Raw genomic sequence first — 24211 nt, 5'->3', positions numbered from 1 at the left:
TATTATGCCATAAATCAGAGCTCTCAAGCAAATAAGAGGATGTGTCATCTTCCTTATTGCATTTTCCTTTTCCACGGTGAATGACTGTAACATTCAGCTCAAAAAGCCCATTCACTAGGTGGCCTTCACCTATGAATTTTCCATTCTTGGTCAATATAACCTTTTCACACTCAAATTCTAGTGAAAATCCATGATTTACTAGAAGTGAGCCTGACACCAAATTATTTCGGATGTCTGGGACATGCAGCACATCCTTAAGGGTAAGAACCTTTCCAGATCCTAGTTTTAGGAACACATTACCCACACCAACTACCTCAGAAGAGGCTTGGTTTCCCATGCGTACTTTTCTACCCCCAACAGATCTGTAAGTAGAAAAAATGCTTCTCTCGGAGCACACATGACATGTGGCACCCGTATCAATAAACCATTCATTTGGATTATTACCATGGTCCACGTCGGAGACCATTGCGACCACCTCGTGATCTTTGTTGTTTATAACAACACGTTCAAATAATTTGCACAATATTGTCTCCATCAATAAGTACACAATTATATTGAACCATATGTGCATTGGTATATTCAACACCACATGCATCCCAATTATTACTACCAAGTCAAAATTGGTCTTGCTTGTCAAATGACAAACGATAAACACAATTCTCAAGAGAATATCTCTCAAGGAATTAAACACTTCATTGCGCATCGACATTGCGACTGTTCGTTTCTTCATTCCAGCTTTGAAGCTCATGTTTCCTCCAACTTCGATTGGTATAACCTTGTCTTAGAAGAGTACACTAATTTGTCTTGCGATTGTTAGAAATAATGGGATAAAATTCCCAAGCCGTTACAGGCGGTACTCTAACTATTACAATCGAAGGAAGATAATAACAATAAGTGGAATGAAAATTACAACAGAATTAATAAAACAAACCGAACTATAAGTCGAGTCGAGGGAAGCCCTCTTTCCGCAAGACAAATTACGCCCCTGCTAGTGCTCACGGAATGGCGTATTGCCCCCAAAGATAAAACGACTTCCTCCTAGCGTGTAGAAGTACCTCAAACCCGCTAGGCAATAATTTAAAATTAATACTTTAAAAGTAGAACCCACATCCCACCAACTTTTTCAACTCACTTTTCATTAGATTTCTTAAAACCCGTGTCGGGTCAAAGTGTCCAAATTATATGGAACGGAGGGAGTATTTTACAAGTGTGTGTGTTTGTGTGTTGATTTTGTGATTAACTGTTTAATATGTAACTCTTATATATAGTAGTTGGGAGCTAGGGTTTCATGCAAAATTTGTAACAGCCCGACATTTTAGGGTATAATAAATACGGCGATCGCTACCTAGGCGGACTTTAAAGCAACAAGAACATAGGCTAAGGTTTCATTTAAAGGGTTTTGACCAAGGTATTTAATGAACTATTAAAGTAATAAGTCAACGGCTTAATCAAGAAAATCAATGAAGGATAGAATACCACAATTAATGCTCAAAATGACAAAGGTTTGATGAATACCAAAACGCATCATGTCTCGATATTCTAAACAATAATGAAATAGTTCAATTCAAACAAACGGAAAGAAGTTCATGTTTTCAGCGAAAGCAACCAAGAGAAAAGTGAAGTCGTGTATGAAGACACAACCCCACTCAATGTTTCAAAACGATCATATTATCATTCAATTTATTTGCTCAACACCGCCAACCGCTCGTCGCTGCTCAACCTGCACATAGGGAAAACACATGCAGGGCTGAGTATTTTAACCATACTCAGTGAACTCATGCCAAAACATTTTAATAGATATGCCATCCTTACCATAGTGAACTCGAGTTTGCATTTATAAAAGAATATCATCGAGTATCACAAAATAATTTCATAGACTGGCCAGTCAAACAATTCCTCCAATTTTCTCAACAACCAACAATTCCATAGTGCGACGAAAGTGTGACCACACTATTCGCCCACGAGACCGACCGACTAGCAAGGACGGCTCCCGATCCCAACTGTGTACACTAGCCTGATAGGGTTTGCGGCCCTACTCAGACCCGAATTCATTTTTATAGCCCTATAGCCTAATGGAGCGGACTCACAAACTAGGCATCAGGCACACAACATAATCAAAACAATCACAGGCATGGCATAACATTTTAATCCACCCTTATAACACCGTAATCAATATTTTGGTAATAAAAGAGTTTAGTGAATAAAGCCCACCTCGATTCCTTAGATCACAAGTATGTTCTTCCTCTTGCTATCACACCGAGAGCGCGAGTTATCACCTTTAATTTATGCGTAACACAAGTAAGTCTCAATCATCTATTCAAATTCATGCATATTCCTAAAGTTTCCCTTTTTCCCATCGATTCGTTTTATATTATCACCCCAAAAATTAAGGTATGATTATCATATCACTTTCTATTTACACCACAACACCCGATCCACCATCAAAACATGTTATGCATGAGTGTTTTACACCTCACATCACACGCACACACACAACACACATGCACGCACACCGAGGCACACACACACACATACCCACACGATCCACACACACACATGTATCCCATAATCATCAATTGTTTCCCCTTTCACTCAATCTATATGCATGAGGGTTCAAGAACACCGATTAATCGGTTAGATGAAGAAAGATTAATATAAAAATACCTTTTTTTGATAGAACGAACGGTAGAAACAAAGTAATAGCCTTGATTCTTCAAAGATTCTTGAGTTTCAACTTCAATTCTTCTCAAAAGATGAAGAAATATTGGAGAAAAGTAGAAGAAAAATTGAGAGAGAGTGGGAGAGAGGGGAGCAGCGTGAGGGAGAGAGAGAGACGGTATTTTTTTGATTTAGGGTTAGGTTTTGTCTCTTATTTATAGAGTTCAAGAAATAATCCCACAATTAAATAAATAAAGATTTGGAAAGATATTGTGGGAGAGATTGACGTTAATATTGGTGAGAAATAAGGGGGTTTCGAATTTTCATGCTATTTATTAGCATATGATTTAATTTGGATATTTCACGAAGTAGAATAAAATATTACGGAGCAGAATAAAAATAATAATCTCCCCAATTAAATAGGAAAAGTGGCGATTTTTATTCCTCTCCCACAAGGAATTTAATTAATTTCCTAATTAAAATAGGATATGGCAAGATCTCCTTAGATATGATAAGATATGCTAGAATATTTATATTTATTCATGGAAGAGAATAAATAAGGGATCAAATAATATAATAAAATAATTCCTTCTCCTACAACTAGGAGATTTTCGAAAATCTCCTTGAAATAAGCATAGGGGTCGAAGATTCTATGGAGAAAATAAGGAATAATCGGACTTTGGATTTAATTTGGATAATTATCCCAAGCAATAATTAAATCCAAGAAAAATAGAATTCCTCTCCCATAAAAAGAAGTGGTCGAAAATTCCAATTAAATAATGGTGCTCCTATTTAATCTCACTCATCCCTTAAGAATAATTCACCACAATTTCATTCGCCCCACATCAAAATATTCACATAATTACGTCACAAAATCCACCATTTTTAATTCCACTCCATCTTCACAACACGTTGACCTTTCAACGGCCACGTCATATTTTTCCCAATATTGACTATTCAATAGCCATGTCATATAATCAACAAGTTTGACTATTCAACTCAAATTCAACTCCATATCGCAATTAGGTCACAAAGAATCGTGCAATAAATAACTCATCATTTAATACACGCACTTCATAGCATTAATAGCATTTAATGCAAAAAATTTATGTCTCGAAAATTAGGGTTCGAAAAAGTGGGGTGTTACAAAATTGCACTATTCCATTTATTCTATCCAGAAATGTGAGGTGGCTCCACTTGTTTTTGTGCCACGTGTGATAGAATATCTAAGTTGGATTAATGATTGGTTTTCCTAATTTGCTATGGTGGGATTTTTTTACTCTATTTTTGTTATGATATATACTCCCTCCGTCCCAAGGTATTAGACCAACTTTCTTTTTTGGGATGTCCCAACATATTAGGCTCATTTTCTTTTTTAGCAAAAAACATCTATCTTATTTTATTCTCCACCTACTTTTTTCTCTCTTCTCTCCCCTACTTTTTCCCTCTCTCATACTTTACTCTCTCCACTTTAACTATTTAAATATCAATTCCTTAAATCATGTGCCCAAAAGAAGTGAGTCTAATACTCCGGGACGGAGGGAGTACCTTTTAGCACGTTTTTTGTTATGATTGATACATGATTGGCATGTACACCCGCTTTCTACATTCTTACGTTTGACTCCACTCAATTTTTTTAATGTTTACATAAAAGAAGTCTTATTTAGGAATCGCAGATTGTCCATAATATTTTTTTATTGTAGGAGTATCTTTCTTCTGCACATATTTCTTCTTAGTACGAAAATTAAGGAATAAATGTTTAGTGGGTTTTATTGGAGTGAAAATAGAATGAATTATAGGGAATGAAATGGATAACTAAGAGATATTTCATATGGTTCCTATTAATTGTCCTATTTTTACTGGTGAAGGTTCTTAAAATTATTTAACTTTATTAAGAAAAGTGAAAGATAAATGTTCATGAAGTATAGTTCCTATTTTTATAAATAAAATGATGCAAAATGACTATAAATTTGTTAGGACTATTATACCCTTCGATTTAAAATACACTTTTTATTAACTATTTATGTTAATATAGAAGTTGGGTGATGGGGTTTCATGCAAATGTGATCCTTTTATATTCAATCCGGAAATAGTGAGGTGGCTCTAGTTGGTTTTTGCCACTTGTGATGGTAAACCTATATTGGATTAAATAATTGTTCCTCATTTATTATGGTGTGTCTTATTTGATTTTTTCGGGCTCTACTCAATTTTTGTATAGATATACACTTTTTGTAACACGTTTTTTTTACTTGATTAATGCACTTTCTTTGAAAATGTGTCTACATTCTCTCTTGTACTTACTAGGAGTGATTTATCTGTGGGGGAAATTGACTCCACTCAATTTTGTTATATTTTATAAAAGAAGTACTATGATATATAAATTATACATTTTCTTTGATATTTTTATTTTTTTCTCCTTCCGGCCATATATCTTTTGGGTATGAACAATAAGAAATAAATGTTTAGTGGGTTGATTAGAGTGAAAATAAAATGAAAGAGGGAATAAAAGAGATAATAAAATAAGAGATAACTGAGGAAAATGTAAAGTAAGAGAGTATATAATGTAAACGAGATTATATTTTGCCACCAGGGCCAGTTACGCAGGCCCAATCGAGCGAGTGCAATGTTTAAATGTATTGAATTTTGCTAGATTTGACTCAAATGCAATGAAACAATTCAAACAGAGGGAACATTTAATTTAAAAATAATTGTGTGAAATAAAATACTATTACATGAAAATGTGATTAATTGTTTGTGTTATATTGGTAAGGGGCCTTATATCAAAATCATGAATCCATCACTGATAATGAGATCATGGGTCACAAAAGAAGGAGGTGATTGTGGTCATGGATGAATGTTGATGCCATTGGGAATTGATAGGTATTGTAGAAGGGTGTTTTTATTTTTTGATTAATTGGGGTTTCATGCAAATGTGATCCGTTTATATTCAATCCGAATAAGTGAGGTGGCTCCAGTTGGATTAATTAATTGTTCCTCACATGTTATTGTGGGGCTTATTTGATTTTTTTGTGAAATTGTCTCTACTCAATTTTGTAACACGTTTTTTTGACTCGCTTACCGACTCAATTTCGGTACTCCCTTCATCCCACTACTTTTTTTTTCACTCACAGTTCATTATAAAACTAATACTGAAAGTGGGTCCCAAATTCCACTAACTTTATTCTCACTTTTCTTCACAAAGTGAAACATTTTTTTAAAATTCATTTCAAGTCAAAATGGCTCTTTAAACAGTGAACGAAGGATTATCTATATTGTGAAAACAATTACACTCCAAATTACAATAAAAGGCCTTATACAGAGGCTAGGAAGACTCTGCTAGCAACTTATGTGGAAAAGCTAGAGAAGAAGTGGGTCGAAGGAAACGAGCTGTACGGATGTAGGCGCGGCCTGGGCGTAAACAACGGTGAGGTAGTTGTTGGGCTTGTCGAAGGTTTTCTCCCTGGCGGAGATAACAAGCCTGTAACTAACACCAGCGAACACTTGCTTCTCAGCCTTTAACACAGACACCAGAGTCAAGGACGTCTTCTTCTGTTTGTTGTATTCCGACACCGCGACTTGTGCGATTATTAAAACATCCGGTGCTCCCGGGTCGGTCGGCTCGTAGTCAGGGGGGAGACTTCCCATCACCAAATAAGAAAGATTAGTTCATGAATAAAAATAATAGTATCCCACAATTCAATATTTCCTTATTTGGACAGTACCTAATAAATTATCTATTTTTATTTTTACTATTTTTAATTAACTAACTTTTTCCTCACACAAAGTCAAACAATTTCTCAAATACTGTGACACAAATAGGGGCATACACTATGTTAGTGTCAGCCATTGCGACTTTTGCGACGGACGACGCGGCTGCTGCGGCCATCCCCGCCAACACGAGGCCCCGTCTCGTGTTGCTGCTCTCCGTCAACACCTTCTCCGGGTCCATCGAGGCCCTCACCGCCAGCTGGTTGCTGCAATGGGTGGTGGCGGTGGCCGGCTTGGTGGCGACGGCGCCACCAAAGAAGGAGGTGGTCATGGTCATGGATGATGCCATTGGGAATTGATGATAGGTAATTTAATTAAAAGTGTGTGTTTGTGTGTTAATTTTGTGATTAACTGTTTACTATTTAACTGTTATATATAGAAGTTGGGAGCTAGGGTTTCATGCAAAATTTTGCTATCGTTTATTTTATCCGGAAAAGTGAGGTGTCTCCACTTGTTTTGTGCCACATTTGATAGAATATCTAAGTTGGATTAATGGTTGGTTTTCCTAAATTGTTATGCTGGGAATTATTTTGGTAAATTGTCTTCTACTCTATTTTTGTTATGATAATATATGCCTTTTGTAGCACGTTTTTTGTTGCGATTGATAAATGAGTGTTCGAGGCTGCTCTGATAGTTTTATCCATTCAATTTCTGTATGTTTATATAAAAGAAGTCTTATTTACAAATTATAGATTTTCTATGATATTTTTATTGTATTTCTCCTTCTTCCCATATTTCTTTTTAGGTTCAAAATTAAGGAATGAATATTTTAATAGGTTGAGATATAGTAATAAAGTAGGTCTGTAGGAGACGATTGACGGAATGGTAAAGTAAAAGAGAGATAGTAAATGAGATTATATGTATTGAATTTTGACTGAATCGATTTAACAACACACAATTGTAAATTTGTAATGGGACAGAGGAAACATCTACTTTAAGATAAATGTGTGTAATGATATACTACCTCCATTTATTCTATCCGGACAAGTGAGGTGGCACCAATTGTTTTTTGCCACGTGAGCCTAATTGGATTAAATAATTGGTGTTCCTCATTTGGTATGGTTTTGTGAAATTGTCTCTACTAAATTTTTGTATGTGTCTCGGTTTCAGTTGGAATTAACATTTGGTTGGATTGTCTATGATATTTTTGGTGTATTCTCCTTCTGCCCATATTTCATTTTAGTACGAAAATTAGGAATAAATGTTTCGTGGGTTGATTAGACTGAAAATGTAATGAATTATAGGGAATGAAATAGATACGTAAGATATATTTCATCTGGTTCCTATTAATTACCCTATTTTTACTGGTGCAGGTTCTTAAAATTACTTAACTTTGTTAAGTAAAGTGAAAGATAAAAGTTCGTCAAATATTGTTACTATTTTTATATTAATATTATATAAAGTAATGGTAAATGACTATAAATTTGTTAGGACTATAATACCCTTCTATTTAAAATACACTTTTTTATTAACTATTTATTGTTTCTCATTTATTATGGTGGGGCGCCTATTTGTTTTTTTCGTGAAATTGTCAATACTCAATTTTTGTATGGTTACACTTTTTGTAAAACGTTTTTTTTTTTTGTGACTAATGCACCTTCTTTGAAAATGTGTCTACATTCTCACGTACTCATGATTTATCTGTGTGGGGAAATTGACTCCACTCAATTTTTTGTATTACTCTCTCCGTCAATTTTTTGTATTACTCTCTCCGTCCCTGAAAATTTGTCACTTATTTCCTTTTTCGTCCGTCCCTAAAAATTTGTCACCTTTCACTTTTACCATGGACCCTACATTCCACTAACTCATTCTCATTCACATTTTATTTTAAAACTAATACTCCCTCCGTCCCCCATTAAGAGTCACACTTTTCCATTTCGGTCCGTCCTCAATTAAGAGTCACACTTCATTTTTACCATAAATAGTAAGTAGGTCCCACATTCCACTAACTCAATTCACTAACATTTTATTATAAAACCAATATAAAAAAATGGGTCTCACATTCCACTAACTTTTTCAACTCACATACTATTACATTTCTTAAAACCCGTGCCGGGTCAAATGGTGACAAAATTTGGGGGATGGAGGGAGTATATTTTATAAAAGAAGTACTATGATTTATAAATTATACATTTTCTATGATATTTTTATTGATATTTTTATTGTATTCTCCATCTGGCCATATATTTTTGAGTACGAAGATTAAGGAATAAACGTTTAATTAGTGGGTTGATTAAAGTGAATATAGAATGAAAGAGGGAATAAAATAGATAAGTAAAGAGAAGAAAAAAATAGTATGAAATAATTGAAGAAAATATAAAGTAAGAGATAGAGTATAAGGTAATCGAGATTGAATTTGCCACCAAGCCTATCTATGCAGGCCCAATCGAGTGAGAGCAATGAGCCCAAAGCCTGCGATCATGAGACCGGCAAGATGAAAAGACTGTGTGACCAACTAGGAACATAAGATTGAATCTTGCTCTATTCCCGAGATTTATTATTTGAGTGAGTCTGTGTTAGGTCTACTTTCGTGTTTAACTTCTTGGGTATTCTTTGATTGTTCCTTCCCGAGTCGTATAAAGAGAGTTCGGGGTCAGGATTCTATAAATCCTAGAATTCACGAAGGTGCTAGATCTCTCGAGGGCTAACTCGAGGCATGTCATATTCCGACACTTTGTGAAAATTGGAGTAGTAAAATGCCTTATTCAGAGGCTAGTTAAAGTGCTAAACACTGGAGATAGTTTTTTTCATTTTCACACACTTTAATAACTAATACACTTGAGCATTTAGTTGCTTTGCTTTTAGCGAAATCTATTGAAGGAGTGGCTCGAAGGAAGTGAGGAAGTGAGCTGGAGGGATGTAGGCGCGGCCTGGGAGTAAACAACGGCCTCAAATCTGTTGGTGATATATGGGCGTTCATCTTTCGCGTTGATAAACAGCTTGTAATTCACACCGGGCACCACCTGCATATCAACCCTTAACACAGACACCAAAGTTAAGGAAGCCTTATTCTGTTTGTTGTACTCCGACACTGCGAATGTGGCCAGTTGAAAGTACTCCTGTGCACTCGGATCCTTCACCGGCGTATACCCGCCTACTTTCCTACTCATCACCAAATTATTCTTAAGATTAGTTTAGATGGATACAAATAATACTCCCTCCGTCCCATAAGGTGTTTCTTTTCAGCATGAGATTTAAGAAAATTGTGTTTAGTCAGTTAAATAAAGTACTCCCTCCGTCCCCGATTAAGAGTCACACTTTTCCATTTCAGTCCGTCCCCAATTAAAAGTCACGCTTCATTTTTACCATAAATAGTAAGTAGGTTCCACATTCCACTAACTCAATTCACTCACATTTTATTATAAAACCAATATAAAAAAATGGGTCTCACATTCCACTAACTTTTTCAACCAACTTTTCTCTATATTTCTTAAAACTCGTGCCCGGTCAAAGTGTGACTCCTAATGGAGGACGGAGGGAGTAAGAGAGATCAGAAGAGGTAGTAAAGTAAAAAAAAGAATAAAGTAAATGTGACTAAATGTTTTGTTTTTAGCCAAAAAGGGAAATGACTAAAGTAACTTGGGACAGAGGGAGTACTGCTAGTATAAACAATTGAATATTTATAATGAAATGTACGGTTCAGCCGTCGCAGCTTTTGCAACGGATGATGCTGCTACTACGGCCATGCCTGCCAACACGAGGCCTCGTCTCGTTTTGGTAGTTTCTGTGGCTGCCGCCACCACCTTCTCCAAGTCCATCGAGGCCCTCACCGCCAGCTGGCTGCTGGGACGGGTGGTGGCTGTGGCCGGATTTATGGTGACGGCGCCGCTAAAGAATGGGGCGGTCATGGTCATGGATGATGCCATTGGGAATTTATAAAAGCAAACCTAACAGATAAGATAAAAATATAAAAGAGATTTACAAACACTAGAGCTGAAATCTGTATCTTGTGGGTCTCGAAATCTTCCTCTTGGGCAGAGTATGCACCGCTAGTTGGGCTTGGTCGGCAGGCATGTGGTTGGGCTGGATGGTCATCATACAAAGCTAATGCATGCCAGGACGGAGGGAGTATAATTTTTTCTCATTCATGATCCTCTCGTTCTTCTCATTTCACAAACTTTCAAAATTGTGAAGAGACGACCGGAAAAAGGTAAGAAGAGAAAAGAGAGCAATAAGATTTATTGATTATATTGTGAAAAAAGTACAATCTCCAAATTACAATAAAAGGCCTTGTATAGAGGTTGGGAAAAGTGCTAAAGAGTGGAGAAAGTTTTTTCGCACACTTTAATAACTGATACAGGACTTGAGCATTTTGTTGCTGCGTTTAGGACTCCACTGGCACCTTACGAAGGAAATCTATAGATAAAGTCGCTTGAAGGAAGTGAGCTGGAGGGATGTCGGTGCGAGCTTGGAGTAAACAATGGCCGCGAAGTTGTCGCGATTGCCGGGTTCATCCCTCGTAGACAACACCAGCTGGTAATTCGTACCTTCCACCACCTGCGTCTCAACACTTTTCACAGAGTCCAAAATCCAGGACTTATTATTCTGTTTGTTGTATTCCGACACCGCAAATGTCGCCAGTATAACATACTCCTGTGCTTTTGGATCGGGGACCGGTGTATACCCGCCGGGAATCCTAAAAAAAGTGTAGTACATTTTTAAGATTAGTTTAGATTGATATAAACAATAATAGAATAAAAATTTGATATTTATAATGAACCGTACGCTGTCGCGGATTTTGCGACGGATGATGCTGCTACTGCGGCCATCCCTGCCAACACGAGGCCTCGCCTCGTGTTGGTTGTCTCTGCAGCTGCCGCCACCATCTTCTCCAAGTCCATCGAGGCCCTCACCACCAGTTGGCTGGGACGGGTGGTGGCGGTGGCTGGCTTGGTGGCGACGGCGCCACCAAAGAAGGAAGTGGTCATGGTCATGGATGATGCCATTGGGAATATTTGATAGGTAATTTAATTAGAAGTGTGTGTGTGTTTGTGTGTGTTGATTTTGTGATTAACTGTTTAATATATTACTCTTATATATAGGAGTTGGGAGCTGGGGTTTCATGCAAAATGTGATTCATTTATTCTATTCGGAAATGTGAGGTGGCTCCACTTGTTTTGTGCCACGTGTGATAGAATATTTAAGTTGGATTAATGATTAATTTTCCTAATTTGATATGGTGGGATATTTTTGTGAAATTGTCTGCTACTCTATTTTTGTAAGGACGTACACCTTTTGTAAAACGTTTTTTGTTTGTGATTAAGACATGAGTGTTTGAGGCACCATGCACATGTACTTACTGTACATTCTCACCTACTCATTTCTGTTTATATAAAAGAAGTCTTATTTAAGAATTATAGGCTGTCTCTAATATTTTTTTATAGTATGCCTATATTTATTTTTAGTATGAAAATCAAGGAATAAATGTTTAGTGGGTTGATTATATTGGAGTCAAAATAAAATTAAAGAGGAAATGAAATAGAATAGTAAAGTCGAAATTATTGACGAAACTGTAACATAAAAGAAAGAATAAAGTAAATGAAATTATATGTTTTGGATTTTGCCATAATTGATTCAACTGCAATATAAAGTTTAAACTGTAATGGGGCAGAGGGAACATTTAATTTAAGATAATTTTGTGAAATAATACTCTCCCTCCGTTTATTCTATCCAGAAAAGTTAGGTTGCTCCAATTGTTCTGTGCCACGTGTGACAAGAATCTAGGTTGGATTAATAATAATTGGTTTTCCTCATTTGTGAATTTTTTTGTGAAATTGTCTTCTATATTTTTGTAATGTTTTTTAGCACGTTTTTAGTTGTGATTGATACATTAGTGTTCGAGGCAGCTCTGACGGTTTTCTCCACTCAATTTCTGTATATTTATAGATTGTCTACGATAATTTTTAGTGTATTCTCTTCTGCCCATATTTCATTTTTGTACGAAAATTAGGAATGAATGTTTAGCTAGTGGTTCGATGAAATTTAAGCACATACGATCTAAATTTCGTACTCATGAACCAATGCATCCCAATATAATATGTAAAATTGTAAATATATAGTACTACACACTATTAATGTATGTTACTAGATATAAAATTTTATAGTTTCAAACAGAATTATTATAATTATAAACCATACGGAGTAATATTTTAGAGTAGGACATTCAAACAGAAAAATGTGTCACAATATTGGAGTGAAAATAGAATGAACTATAGAGAATGAAATAAATAAGTAAGAGATATTTCATCTGGTTCCAATTAATTGTCCTATTTTTACTGGTGCATGTTCTTAAAATTATTTAACTTTGTTAAGAAAAGTGTAAGATTAAAGTTTGTGATATATACTTCCTAGTTTTATAATCCATCCATCCTTCAAATATTGTCCCACTTTGATCCGGCACGAGTTTTAAGAAATTTAATAAAAATTGAGTTGAAAAAGTTAGTAAAAAGTGAGTCATACTTTTATATATTAGTTTTATAAGAAAATGTGACGATGAATGAGTTAGTGGGACCTATTTTTGTGGGACGGACGAAAATAGAAAAAATGGGACAAACTTTCAGGGACGGAGAGAGTTTATTAATTTTATATAAAGTGATACTAAATGACTAAAAATTTGTTAGGACTATTATACCCTTCGATTTAAAATACACTTTTTATTAACGATTTATTGTTCCTCATTTATTATGGTGGGGCCTATTTTTGTTTTATCATGAAATTGTCACTACTCGATTTTTGTATGGATATACAATTTTTGTAAAACGTTGTTTTGCTGTGATGAATGCACCTTTTTTAAAAATGTGTCTACATTCTCGCGTACTCAGTGGTTTATCTGTGTGGGGAAATTGACTCTACTCAATTTTGGTATATTTTATAAAGAGGGAATTACATTTTTAGGTTCTATACTCTCAGCGACGAACATTTTCGTTACCTATACTTGCAAAATATCATCTGCGGTACCCAGACTATGCTAGTTGCTCGTTTCAGGTGCTTTTTCACTTTTGACCAATTTTTCAGACAAAAACACCCCCAAAAGGCCTAAAGGGCATTTTTATACATTACTCTCTAAAAGTAGGCGCCATTTACTGACATTGAAATACGTGTATGTTATTTCAAATTCCTACTTCCTCTATTTCCTTTGTTCTTTCTCGTCTCTTCTTCATTATTTAAGGCTTATTTTTTTTTCTTCTTTCTCCTCCATATCTTTCTTCTTCTTTGATCTTCATTTCTCTTTCCTAACTTTTATTTTCTTCTTATTTATAAAGTCTTATTTCTTCTACCTTTTCCACACTCATATTCCTATGTCTTCTATGATGTCTACGAATTCTTTTTTCCTCCATATTTCTTCTTCTTTATAAATCTTATTTCTTCATTTCTCTTTCTTAATTTTTCTTTCTACATTCGCACGTTTGTCTCTACTCAATTTTTTTATATTATTTTATTTTAAAACGTTTAGTTGGTTAATTGGAGTGAGATATAAGAATCGAATAGGGAATGAAATATTATAAGTATGAGGTAATAAGAAAAGGAATATAGTAAACGAAATTAAATGCATACCTAAATTGGATTAATTAATTGTTCCTCAAATGTTATTGTGAGGCTTATTTGATTTTTTTTTGTGAAATTGTCTCTACTCAATTTTTTGTATGGATATACACCTTTTGTAACACGTTTTATTTTGTAAAATAATACGAGTGTTCGAGGCAGCATAGACACTCGCTTTCAATACATTTTCACGTATTAACTAGGAGAGGTTTATATATGTGGTGTGGGGAATTAAATTGTCTCTACTGATTAATCAATTATAGATTGATTGTCTATGATATTTTGATTGTATTCTCTTCTGCCCATATTTGTTTTGAGCCTGAAGATTAAGTAATAGTAGTACATGTTTAGTGGGTTAATTGGAGTGAACCTAGAATGTAAAAGGGAATGAAATAGATAAGTACAAAAAGATACTCCCTCGTCCCACCACAAGTGATTAACTTTTCATTTTGGATTGTCCCACTATAAGTGATCAATTTTCTTTTTAAAAAAAAAAAAAAAAACTTTAATCCTCTCTTACTTTATTCTCTCTTTCTTACTTTATTATCTCATTATCTCTTTTACTTTTTCTTCTCTCAGACTTTATTCTCTTCACTTTAACTCAATATATATCATTTTCTTAAATCTCGTGCCCAAAAGAAATTCATCACTTGTGATGGACGGAGGGAGTACTAATAAAGTAGGAGGTGATTGAATAAAATGTGAAGTAAGAAAGAATAAAGTAAACTAGATTGAATTTTGCCACCAAGCCTAGCTACGCAGGCTCTATTCGCAAGATTTATTATCAAGTCTATATTAGTTATAATTTCATGTTTATCATCTCAGATTTTTTTATTTTACTGACTTTCCTGAATCGTATTAAGAGAGTCGGGGTCAGGATTCTATAAATCCTAGAAACTCCATAATCTTTAAATCATTGAGAAACAACGTACTCCCTCCATGTTTATCATCTCGGATTTTTCTTATTGACGAAGTGCTCATATCCCAACACTTCATGAAAATCCGGTGAAGAAGATTGTGAAGAAACGGCCGAACAAGGAAATGAGAGAAAAGAGGGGAATATCATTTATTGATTATATTGTGGGAATAATTGTATTACAATAAAAGGCCTCATTTAAGAAGTGGGTTGAAGTGCTAAACACTGGAGATAGTTTTTTCACACTCTTAATATTGATAAACTTGAGCATTCTGTTGCATTTTAGGACTCTGCCGGCACCTTATGAGGGAAATCTACTTAAGAAGTGGGTTGAAGGAAGTGAGCTGAAGGGATGTCGGCGCGGCCTGAGAGAAAACAATGGCCTCGTAGTTGTTGGTGACGGGGCGTTGATCCCTCGCGGAGAGAATCAGCCTGTAATTCACACCAGCCACCACTTGCGTCTCAGCCCTTGACACAGACTCCAGAGTCAAGGCCTCATTAATCCGTTTGTTTGCTTCTGACACCGCGAATGTCGCCAGTTGAAAATACTCCGGTGCGCTTGGATCCTTGGCCGGCGTCCACCCGCCGCCTTTCCTACTCATCGCCAAATTAAAAAGTGGAGTGTATTTTTAAGATTAGTTTAGATGGATACAAATAAACAATTCAATATTTATAATGAACCATACTGCAGGTCGGCGGCCATAGCGGCTTTTGTGACGGACGATGCTGCTACTGCGGCCATGCCAGCCAACACGAGGCCCCGCCTCGTGTTGGTGGTCTCTGCCGCCACCGCCTTCTCCAAGTCCATCGAGGCCCTCACCGCCAGCTGGCTGTGAGGGGTGGTGGCTGTGACGGGCTTGGTGGCGACGGCACCACCAAAGAAGGAGGTGGTCATGGTCATGGATGCTGCCATTGGGATTATTTGATAGGTAATTTATTTAGAAGTGTGTATGTGTTTATGTGGTTAAATGTTTAATATGTAACTCTTATATATAGAAGTTGGGAGCTAGGGTTTCATTCAAAATGTGATTCGTTTATTCTATCCGGAAATGTGAGGTGGCTCCACTTGTTTTGTGCCACGTGTGATAGAATATCTAAGTTGGATAAGTGGTTGGTTTTCCTCATTTGTTATGGTGGGATTTTTTTTTTATGAAATTGTCTTCTACTCTATTTTTTGTAAGGATATACACCTTTTGTAGCACGTTTTTTGTTGTGATTGATACATGATTGGCATGTACACCCGCTTTCTACATTCTTACGTTTGACTCCACTCATTTTTTAAAGTTTACATAAAAGAAGTCTTATTTAGGAAGAAATGTTTAGTGGGTTTATTGGGGTGAAAATAGAATGAATTATAGGGAATGAAATGGATAAGTAAGAGATATTTCATCTGGTTCTTATTAATTATCCTATTTTTACTGGTGCAGGTACTTAAAATTATTAAACTTTGTTAAGAAAAGTGAAAGATAAAAGTTCGTGAAATATAATATAAAATGATGTTAAATGACTCTAATTTGTTAGGATTATTATATCCTTCGATTTAAACATACACTTTTTTTTTAACTATTCATGTTGATATAGAAGTTGGGTGATGGGGTTTCAAGCAAATGTGATCCTTTTATATTCAATCCGGAACAGTGAGGTGGCTCTAGTTGGTTTTTGCCACGTGTGATGGTAAACCTAAATTGGATTAAATAATTGTTCCTCATTTTATTATGGTGTGGCTTAAAATTTGATTGTTTTTTTTTTGTGAAATTGTCTCTACTCAATTTTTTATGGATATACACTTCTTGTAAAACGTTTTTTGTTGTGATAAATGCACCTTTTTTGAAAATGTGTCTACATTCTCACGTACTCACTAGGAGTGATTTATCTGTGTGGGGAAATTGACTCCACTCAATTTTGATATATTTTATAAAAGAAGTACTCTGATATATAAATTATACATTTTCTTTGATATTTTTATTGTGTTCTCCTTCTGGCCATATATCTTTTGAGTACGAACAATAAGGAATAAATGCTTAGTGGGTTGATTCGAGTGAAAATAAAATGAAAGAGGAAATAAAATAGATAAGTAAAGAGATAATTGAAGAAAAATATAAAGTAAGAGAGAGAATAAGGTAAACGAGATTGAATTTTGCCACCAAGCCCAATATGCAGGCCCAATCGAGTGAGAGCAATGAAATTGAAATCCATGAGCCCAAAGCCTGCAAGATGAAAAGACAGTGTGACCAATTAGGAAGATAAGATCGAATCTTGCTCTATTCTCGAGATTTATTATCGAGTTTGTATTAGGTTTACTTTCATGTTTAACTTCTTGGGTTTTCTTCGAATGTTAATCCTTCTCGAGTCGTATGAAGAGAGTCGGGGAATATCATTTATTGTACATCCAAATTAATATAAAAAGGCCTTATACAGAGGTAAAAAAAAAAAAGTGGTAATTAAACGTGTTTAAATGTATTGAATTTTTCCAGAATTGACTCAACTACAACAAAACAACTCAAATAGAGGGAACATTTGATTTAAAGTTAATTATGTGAAATAAAATACTATCACATGAAAATGTGATTCATTGTTTGTGTTATATTGGTAAGCGGCCCTGTATTAACTAATTATTTAAAAATACAGAAGTTGTGATTAGGATGCAAATATGATCCGTTTAAACTCAATCCGGATAAGCCAGTTGGTTTGTGCCACGTGTGGTGGTATACCTAAATTGTAAGTGTTCCTCATTTATTATGGTGTGGGGGGCTTATTTGATTTTTTGTGAAATTGTCTCTACTCAATTTTTGTATGGATATACACTTTTTGTACCACGTTTTTTGTTGTGATTAATGCACCTTGTTTGTAAATGTGTCCACATTCTCACGTACTCGTAGGAGCAGTTATCTGTGTGGGGAAATTGTCTCCACTCAATTTTGTCATAATTCTTTATAAATTATAGATTGTCTCCACTCAATTTTCGTACTATGTTTTATAAAAAAAATACTACGATTTATACATCATACATTCTCTATAATATTTTTATTGTATTATCCTTCTAGTCATATTTCTTTTAATTTGAAGATAATTGTGTGAAATAATATACTATTGCATGCAAATGTTATTAAAAAAGGTTGCATCATCTTCTTCAACACTCTTCTGCTCAAACAATTTTTAAAAGATGATCATTATACAAAGCTAATGCATGCCGGCCAAAGTGTTGTAATTACGAAGATTACGTAACTAAGTAGGACGATAAGATCGAATCTTGCACTATCTGCAATATTCATTATCCAGTCTAGATTAAGTTTAATTCCATGTTTATGTTTTCTTTGTCTGTTTTTTCCCAAGTCGTATTTACACACTCTGAACATGACTCCATAAATCCTAGATTACCATAATCTTTAAGCCATTGAGAAATAAAGTACTTCTTCTGTCGCACAATAAGATTCATTTTTTGTCATTTTGGCTTGTCTCCCTTTTACTATAAATGGTAAGTAAGACTTACATTCCAAATTTATAATAACTCATTACACCCACATTTTATTATAAAACTAATACACATAGTGGGACCCATATTTCATTTGTTTTTTCAACTCACTTTCTTTTACATTTCTCAAATTCCGCATCGGTCAAAAGGAGATTCGTATTCCAGGATGTACAGAGGGAGTATAGTTATTTCTCATCATGATTATCTCCTTCTTCTCATTTCACAGACTTTCAAAACCCTAGGTTCTCTCGAGGCGCATCATATCCCAACACTGTGTGAAAATTGGAGAAGTAAAATGCCGAGAAACGGTGAGAAGAGAAAGAGGGAAATATCATTTATTAATTATACTGTTAAAATATTTACTATCTCCATATTATTACAATAAAAGGCCATATATAGAGGCAAGGAAAAGTGGTAAATAAACACTGGAGATAGTTTTTTCACACAGTCTGGCTATTGAAGAAGTGGGTTGAAGGAAGTGAGCTGAAGGGACGCGTCCTTGGAGTAAACGATGGCCTCGTAGTTGTTGGGTTTGGGGCGTTCATCCGTCGCGGAGAGAATCAGCCTGTAATTCAAACCATTGACCACCTGCGTATAGCCCTTCAACACCGAATCCAAAACCAAGGACGTGTTTGCCTGTTTGTTGTGTTCCGACACTGCGAATCTCGCGATGTTAACAATCTCCGGTGCACGTGGATTGGGGAGCGGCGTCCACCCACCTAACCTGCCCATCGCCAAATTAAAAAGTACGGAATATTTTTAACATTAGTAAAGATGGATAAAAATAGTATTCCATGCGTCCCACAATGTCCGTCACATTTTAGTTTTATCATTTTATAGTAGCAGACCCCATATTAATTCCACTCACTTTTTTAACTTTTGGGTCAAAACATGACAAATTTTGTGGGACGCAGGGAACAGTATAAACAATTTCAATATTTATTATGAACTCTTAGGGGCATACAAGTTATCAACGTCGGCCACTGCGGCTTTCGCGACGGACGACGCAGCTACTGTGGCCATCCCCGCCAGCACGAGGCCCCGCCTCGTGTTGGTGGTCTCTGCAGCTGCCGCCACCGCCTTCTCCAAGTCCATCGAGGCCCTTACCGCCAGCTGGCAGCTGCGACGGGTGGTGGCCGTGGCCGGCTTCGCGGCGACGGCGCTGCCAAAGAAGGAGGTGGTCATGGTCATGGATGATGCCATTGGATTTGGGAATTGATAGGTAATTTAATTACAAGTGTGTATGTGTTTGCGTGTGTGTTGATTTTGTGATTAATTGTTTACTATGTAACTCTTATATATAGAAGTTGGGAGTTAGGGTTTCATGCAAAATTGCACTATTCATTTATTCTATCCGGAAAAGTAAGGTGGCTCCACTTGTTTTGTGCCACATTTGATAGAATATCTAAGTTGGATTAATGATTGGTTTTCCTCATTTGTTATGGTGGGATATTTTTTATGAAATTGTCTTCTACTCAATTTTTTGTATGGATATGCACACGTTTTGTAACACGTTTTTTGTTGTGATTAAGAGATGAGTGTTCGAGGCAGCATGCACACTCGGTGTCTACGTTCTCACGTAGTCAATTTTTATATGTTTAAATAACGGAAGTCATTTATTTTTAAATTATAGATTGACTCTAAATTTTTTTTGTTGTATGCCCATATTTCTTTTTAATTAGTATGAAAATCAAGGAATAAATGTTTAGTAGGTTGATTGAATGGAACGGAAGAGGGAATGCAATAGATGAGTAAGAGATAGTAATAAAGTAGGAGATAACTGATTAAACTGTAAAGTAAAATAGAGAATAAAATAAAAGAGGTTAAATATATTGAATTTTGACATAATTAATTCAAGTGTAACTTGTAATGGGACGGAGGGAACATTTAATTTAAGATAATTATGTGAAATAATATACTCCCTCTTTTTATTCTATCCCGAAAAGTGAGGTGGTTCCAGTTATTTTGTGCCACGTGCGATGGTATGCCTAGTTGGGTTAAATAATTGGTGCTCCTCATTTGTTATGCTTGGGGCTTCTCTGTGAAATTGTCACTATTCAATTTTTGTATGTTTATACACCTTTTGTAACACGTTTTTGTTGTACTAAAAATTTGGGCTCAATTATTCAATTGGGACAATTTGTTTTTTCATACAACATTTCCATGCTCAACTATTTAAATATTTGATACCCAATAATTTGATCATATCTGATATTATTCAAACTTTAACATTAACATATGTTGAATAAATTTATTAAAATTAAAAGTACTCGTATCAATAAATCTATCCATCAATGGCAAGAAGCAAAACTTGAAAAATAAAAAAGAGCCAAGTGAATGGATCCAGTTTTTGCAAGACTACCCTCGTCAATTTGGGCATGGGCCCAATGTAACAGCCTAAAAGGTCCACATTTTGGCCCATATACATTTTTTCTCGTAGCAACAACATAACACTATTTTCTTAGTTTCATTTAGCCTGCTTAATTTTATCAAGTTATGCTTCAATGAGTTCCCAAAGGAAATAACGAAGTCAATTATTTAGTTACAAATAATAATAGAAATATCAAAAAGAGTTGAATGGCAGGAGAGAAAATTTTAGAGGATATTTAAGCACATAGAATCCAAACTACATACTCAAGAATTCAAGGCCCATCCGATAAAATTCAAAATCAAAATCAAGATACCAAGCAAGAATCATTTACAGAGCAAATTCTTACTTAGATAAAAAGCCTCAAAGAGTTCACCTACAAATATAAAATCGATTGTTCACAATCAATCACAAAGAATCTATGCCTTTAGAAGAGTAAAATGTGCAGACTCATAGCCTCAAAGAGCTCTCCTGCAAATCAAAAGTTGATTACACCCACTTTGTTCACTTTCAAGTACAAAGAATTATATCTTTTGCTTAATTAATGCTGTAGAAAATGTGGCGTCTCACCTTTCCATTTCACCTACATAGTTTCCTCCACGCCTGAAAATTAATAGTACTATATAAATATTAAGAAGTTAAAGTATCTTAAAACACTTAAGTTGGTATCAAAACAAAGCAAAAATCATGCATAACACAAAAAGATTACCGCCCTTGAATGTTGAATCAAAAACTAAATGACTAATATTGTAGTTCACTCAACTTATAATACCCAACACAATAAAAAAGCAAGTATCAATTCTTAAATTCATGTAACAACTCAATAATACAACGACTGATTTCGAACATGGGATAGAAAACATGGGTTCTCACCTTTCGAGCTCAGATCTATAGTAGTAGCCTCCGTATCTGAAAGTTGATACATAAATATTTAGAAGCTATAGCAACCTAAAAGAGTTAATTTGATATCAAAACAAAGTGAAAATCATGCATAAAACAACATATGATTACTGTCCTTGAATCACAGACTAAAAGAGCAATATTTTCAGTCAAACTAGTTTTGGATATAATTCACTCAACTTATAATACCCAACGCACAAAAAAATAAGTCACAATTCTTAAATTCATGTAACAACCCAATAATACAACCATTGATTCTGAACTAGCAGATAGAAAATGTCGTGTCTCACCTTTTCAGCTCAGATATATAGTCACCTCCATACCTGAAAATGGATACATAAATAGAAGTATAGAAACATAAAACTATTAGTTCGATACATCAAACTTTAATTCGAGTCTGTTATGAGCCTAGTTAGAATATGAAATCTCAAACTTATCTTGAAGTATATATATTAGGACAAAGACATCATTGGATTTGCTGTTGAGGACTAACCTTACAAATTTGATTGTTGTGGGTTTCTCATATAGAGAATAAGATGCAATAACACGAAGCGTAACACCAGCACTCGGTTGTAATTTTTTCGCACAGGTTAGAGCTAAAGGATTGCAGTCCTCCAATTCAATCTCTATGATCTTAATTCCACTTATGGATAGAGAATAAGGCTTGTGGATCTCTTCCAGTTCATAGCAATGTTTCATGCTTAGGTATGAAAGCCTGCGGAAGCTTTCAAATCCTGGTTTCCATTGCACCAAATCACTTTCTTCAATTAGAAGATACTCAAGACTCGAAAAACTAGGTCGTTGTGGTTTCCAACGTGAACGATCTGTTTCCCAGTGTGAACCTACAAAGGCGTATGATCGCAATTTGAGCACTTTAAGACTTGGCAAACAGCCAATCGCATCCATGTATTCCCATGATAAACCCATGCCGCTCAAATGTAACTTTTTCAAATTGCGTGGCAACTTCAATGACCCCGAGAAAACATGACCGTGTTTGATCACAGGATTTGTGATACTGAATTTGAGCATCTCCAAACTTTCAAGTGTTGAAATGCAACCAAAGCAACTCAAAAGGTCGTTATGATCATCATAAGGTGTCAACTCAATCTGTATTCTTAATTTCATTATGTTAGGAATTCTTCCAGAGAGTTTCAAGATAGTACAAATGCTAGTATTCACACCTACAAGTGTTGAGAGCTTTTTCAAAGAAGCAAGATGAGATGGAGCTGCAAGGCTCTTTCCCGGTATCTCAATATGCTCTAACTCTTTCATGTCCCATATTTGTATTGGTACATATGATGGAGCCCCACAACGTCTAATTTTCATATGTGGATGCATAATCAAGACTCGAAGATTGAAAAGTTTGGATATAGTTGCAGGGAGTTCTCCATTGCAAGTTAAAGCAAGGTACTTAAGTTGGACTAGTGACAAAATTTCTATTGGAAATGTATAGAAACGTTGTGTAAGAGCATCTATTTCCCTTAGCAACATGAAACCAACATCTATAGGGATTGGATATTGGTGGTAAGGACCATAGAAAAGGAGAGAACGTGTTGAGGATGCACAGTTCAATCTCACTAAGTTGCTAAATTCTTTGATGCCAAATAAAATGTTATTTTCGAGACACAAGCCGCGCTGGCCTTTTAGACCTTCCTCTTGGGCATCAAGTAACTTATTTAAGACATGATAAAACTTGATCTTACTAGCTTCTCCTCTACACACGTGCTGCCATGAAGAATGAAGCCGACAAGTTTTGTACTCCCTAACACCAAACTCACCTTGAGTTTTATCCATGCTTTTCAAGCTGCGTAAGACAAGACTGTAGTATATAGCTAGCTCTCTTAAACATTCCCGATCATACCACAACCCATCAGCAGTCAACATATCAATGATCTTGGAAGGGGATGTGTGATAATCTTGAGGGAAAACTCCCATAAACATAAAAGGCATTTTCAGATGTTGAGGTAAGTACTCGTAACTTGGGAAAAGTACCTTTGATATTGGATTATATGCATCTGTGAAGACTGAATTTCTCCTTTCTGCTACTTCATTCCAGTAAGCCAGATTTCTATTTTGCTCGGATTTTGACAGGATATCAGCAACAGTGAGTATCAAGAGAGGGAGACCTTCACAAAGCTTGGCAATTTTGGTGGCAGATTTGTGAAGTTGAGGAGGGCAACTCTCATCACCAAACACTTTCCCACATAGTAGTTCCATACTTTCTTCTTCCTTCAATAACCTCACCTCATACCAAGTTTCAGTAATTACATCCTTCATTGATTTCCGATGTCGACCCATAAGCAAGACATGAATACACACATCTTTGATGTTTGATATGGAACGTACCAAGAGTTTCAATACTTTTGTCTCCAAGACATCATCCAACACAATGAGGCAATTCTTACCAGCCAATCTTTCTTTCAAGAAGTCTCCTTTTTCTTCATCTTCCTGTGTAATTCCACACAGTTGAGTTAGAATGCCTCGTAAAATTTGACTGATCTGTTGGGGCACTCTGCCTACGGTTACCCACGCGCGACACCTATATAAGATCTGAATTTGTGGATCTTGATATATTTGCACTGCAATA

General features: G+C 35.6%; 6 protein-coding genes across 6 annotated transcripts; all 6 read right to left on the bottom strand.

Annotated features, from left to right (window-relative positions):
- Positions 1-5901: 5901 nt before the first annotated feature.
- LOC125218100 (cysteine proteinase inhibitor 8-like) lies at positions 5902-6781 on the bottom strand. The gene is made up of 2 exons (XM_048119697.2): positions 6486-6781; positions 5902-6295 (listed from the first exon to the last, which is right to left on the bottom strand). The coding sequence occupies exons 1-2, from the start codon at positions 6713-6715 to the stop codon at positions 6016-6018; spliced, it is 510 nt and encodes a 169-aa protein (XP_047975654.1). The 5' UTR covers positions 6716-6781; the 3' UTR covers positions 5902-6015.
- A 2306-nt stretch (positions 6782-9087) lies between these two features.
- Positions 9088-10459, bottom strand: LOC148931829 (cysteine proteinase inhibitor 5-like). The gene is made up of 2 exons (XM_089063995.1): positions 10063-10459; positions 9088-9528 (listed from the first exon to the last, which is right to left on the bottom strand). The coding sequence occupies exons 1-2, from the start codon at positions 10290-10292 to the stop codon at positions 9228-9230; spliced, it is 531 nt and encodes a 176-aa protein (XP_088920121.1). The 5' UTR covers positions 10293-10459; the 3' UTR covers positions 9088-9227.
- Positions 10460-10590: 131 nt separating this feature from the next.
- On the bottom strand, positions 10591-11439 carry LOC125219448 (cysteine proteinase inhibitor 5-like). The gene is made up of 2 exons (XM_048121426.2): positions 11152-11439; positions 10591-11062 (listed from the first exon to the last, which is right to left on the bottom strand). Exons 1-2 carry the CDS (start codon positions 11370-11372, stop codon positions 10783-10785), a joined length of 501 nt encoding a protein of 166 aa, XP_047977383.1. The 5' UTR covers positions 11373-11439; the 3' UTR covers positions 10591-10782.
- A 3571-nt stretch (positions 11440-15010) lies between these two features.
- On the bottom strand, positions 15011-15851 carry LOC125217704 (cysteine proteinase inhibitor 1-like). The gene is made up of 2 exons (XM_048119230.1): positions 15571-15851; positions 15011-15478 (listed from the first exon to the last, which is right to left on the bottom strand). The coding sequence occupies exons 1-2, from the start codon at positions 15795-15797 to the stop codon at positions 15199-15201; spliced, it is 507 nt and encodes a 168-aa protein (XP_047975187.1). The 5' UTR covers positions 15798-15851; the 3' UTR covers positions 15011-15198.
- A 2814-nt stretch (positions 15852-18665) lies between these two features.
- Positions 18666-19634, bottom strand: LOC125220545 (cysteine proteinase inhibitor 5-like). The gene is made up of 2 exons (XM_048122709.2): positions 19321-19634; positions 18666-19080 (listed from the first exon to the last, which is right to left on the bottom strand). The coding sequence occupies exons 1-2, from the start codon at positions 19557-19559 to the stop codon at positions 18810-18812; spliced, it is 510 nt and encodes a 169-aa protein (XP_047978666.1). The 5' UTR covers positions 19560-19634; the 3' UTR covers positions 18666-18809.
- Positions 19635-20987: 1353 nt separating this feature from the next.
- LOC148931828 (putative late blight resistance protein homolog R1B-12) lies at positions 20988-23777 on the bottom strand. Its single transcript, XM_089065614.1, has 5 exons — positions 22118-23777; positions 21915-21947; positions 21598-21633; positions 21295-21327; positions 20988-21195 (listed from the first exon to the last, which is right to left on the bottom strand). The coding sequence occupies exons 1-5, from the start codon at positions 23572-23574 to the stop codon at positions 21183-21185; spliced, it is 1572 nt and encodes a 523-aa protein (XP_088921740.1). The 5' UTR covers positions 23575-23777; the 3' UTR covers positions 20988-21182.
- Between the last annotated feature and the right edge of the window lie 434 nt (positions 23778-24211).

This window comes from Salvia hispanica, chromosome 2 (assembly GCF_029641045.1).
Source record: "Salvia hispanica isolate PSC_SH4W2 chromosome 2, Shi_PSC_v1, whole genome shotgun sequence".
In the NCBI taxonomy this organism is placed as follows: domain Eukaryota; kingdom Viridiplantae; phylum Streptophyta; class Magnoliopsida; order Lamiales; family Lamiaceae; genus Salvia; species Salvia hispanica.
This window is presented reverse-complemented; position numbering and strand designations above follow the sequence as displayed.

What these genes read in the sequence shown, in the direction of transcription:
- LOC125220545 (XM_048122709.2), bottom strand. Translation starts at nt 19,559, where the DNA reads ATGGCATCATCCATGACCATGACCACCTCCTTCTTTGGCAGCGCCGTC. An exon ending in GTGGCCGACGTTGATAACTT is followed by an intron (nt 19,081 to 19,320) that starts GTATGCCCCTAA and finishes GGCGATGGGCAG; the next exon opens with GTTAGGTGGGTGGACGCCGC.
- LOC125218100 (XM_048119697.2), bottom strand. Translation starts at nt 6,715, where the DNA reads ATGGCATCATCCATGACCATGACCACCTCCTTCTTTGGTGGCGCCGTC. An exon ending in ATGGCTGACACTAACATAGT is followed by an intron (nt 6,296 to 6,485) that starts GTATGCCCCTAT and finishes GGTGATGGGAAG; the next exon opens with TCTCCCCCCTGACTACGAGC.
- LOC148931829 (XM_089063995.1), bottom strand. Translation starts at nt 10,292, where the DNA reads ATGGCATCATCCATGACCATGACCGCCCCATTCTTTAGCGGCGCCGTC. An exon ending in AAAGCTGCGACGGCTGAACC is followed by an intron (nt 9,529 to 10,062) that starts GTACATTTCATT and finishes GGTGATGAGTAG; the next exon opens with GAAAGTAGGCGGGTATACGC.
- LOC125219448 (XM_048121426.2), bottom strand. Translation starts at nt 11,372, where the DNA reads ATGGCATCATCCATGACCATGACCACTTCCTTCTTTGGTGGCGCCGTC. An exon ending in GTCGCAAAATCCGCGACAGC is followed by an intron (nt 11,063 to 11,151) that starts GTACGGTTCATT and finishes CACTTTTTTTAG; the next exon opens with GATTCCCGGCGGGTATACAC.
- LOC125217704 (XM_048119230.1), bottom strand. Translation starts at nt 15,797, where the DNA reads ATGGCAGCATCCATGACCATGACCACCTCCTTCTTTGGTGGTGCCGTC. An exon ending in GCTATGGCCGCCGACCTGCA is followed by an intron (nt 15,479 to 15,570) that starts GTATGGTTCATT and finishes GGCGATGAGTAG; the next exon opens with GAAAGGCGGCGGGTGGACGC.
- LOC148931828 (XM_089065614.1), bottom strand. Translation starts at nt 23,574, where the DNA reads ATGCCTTTTATGTTTATGGGAGTTTTCCCTCAAGATTATCACACATCC. An exon ending in ACAACAATCAAATTTGTAAG is followed by an intron (nt 21,948 to 22,117) that starts GTTAGTCCTCAA and finishes ATCCATTTTCAG; the next exon opens with GTATGGAGGTGACTATATAT. An exon ending in TATATATCTGAGCTGAAAAG is followed by an intron (nt 21,634 to 21,914) that starts GTGAGACACGAC and finishes ATCAACTTTCAG; the next exon opens with ATACGGAGGCTACTACTATA.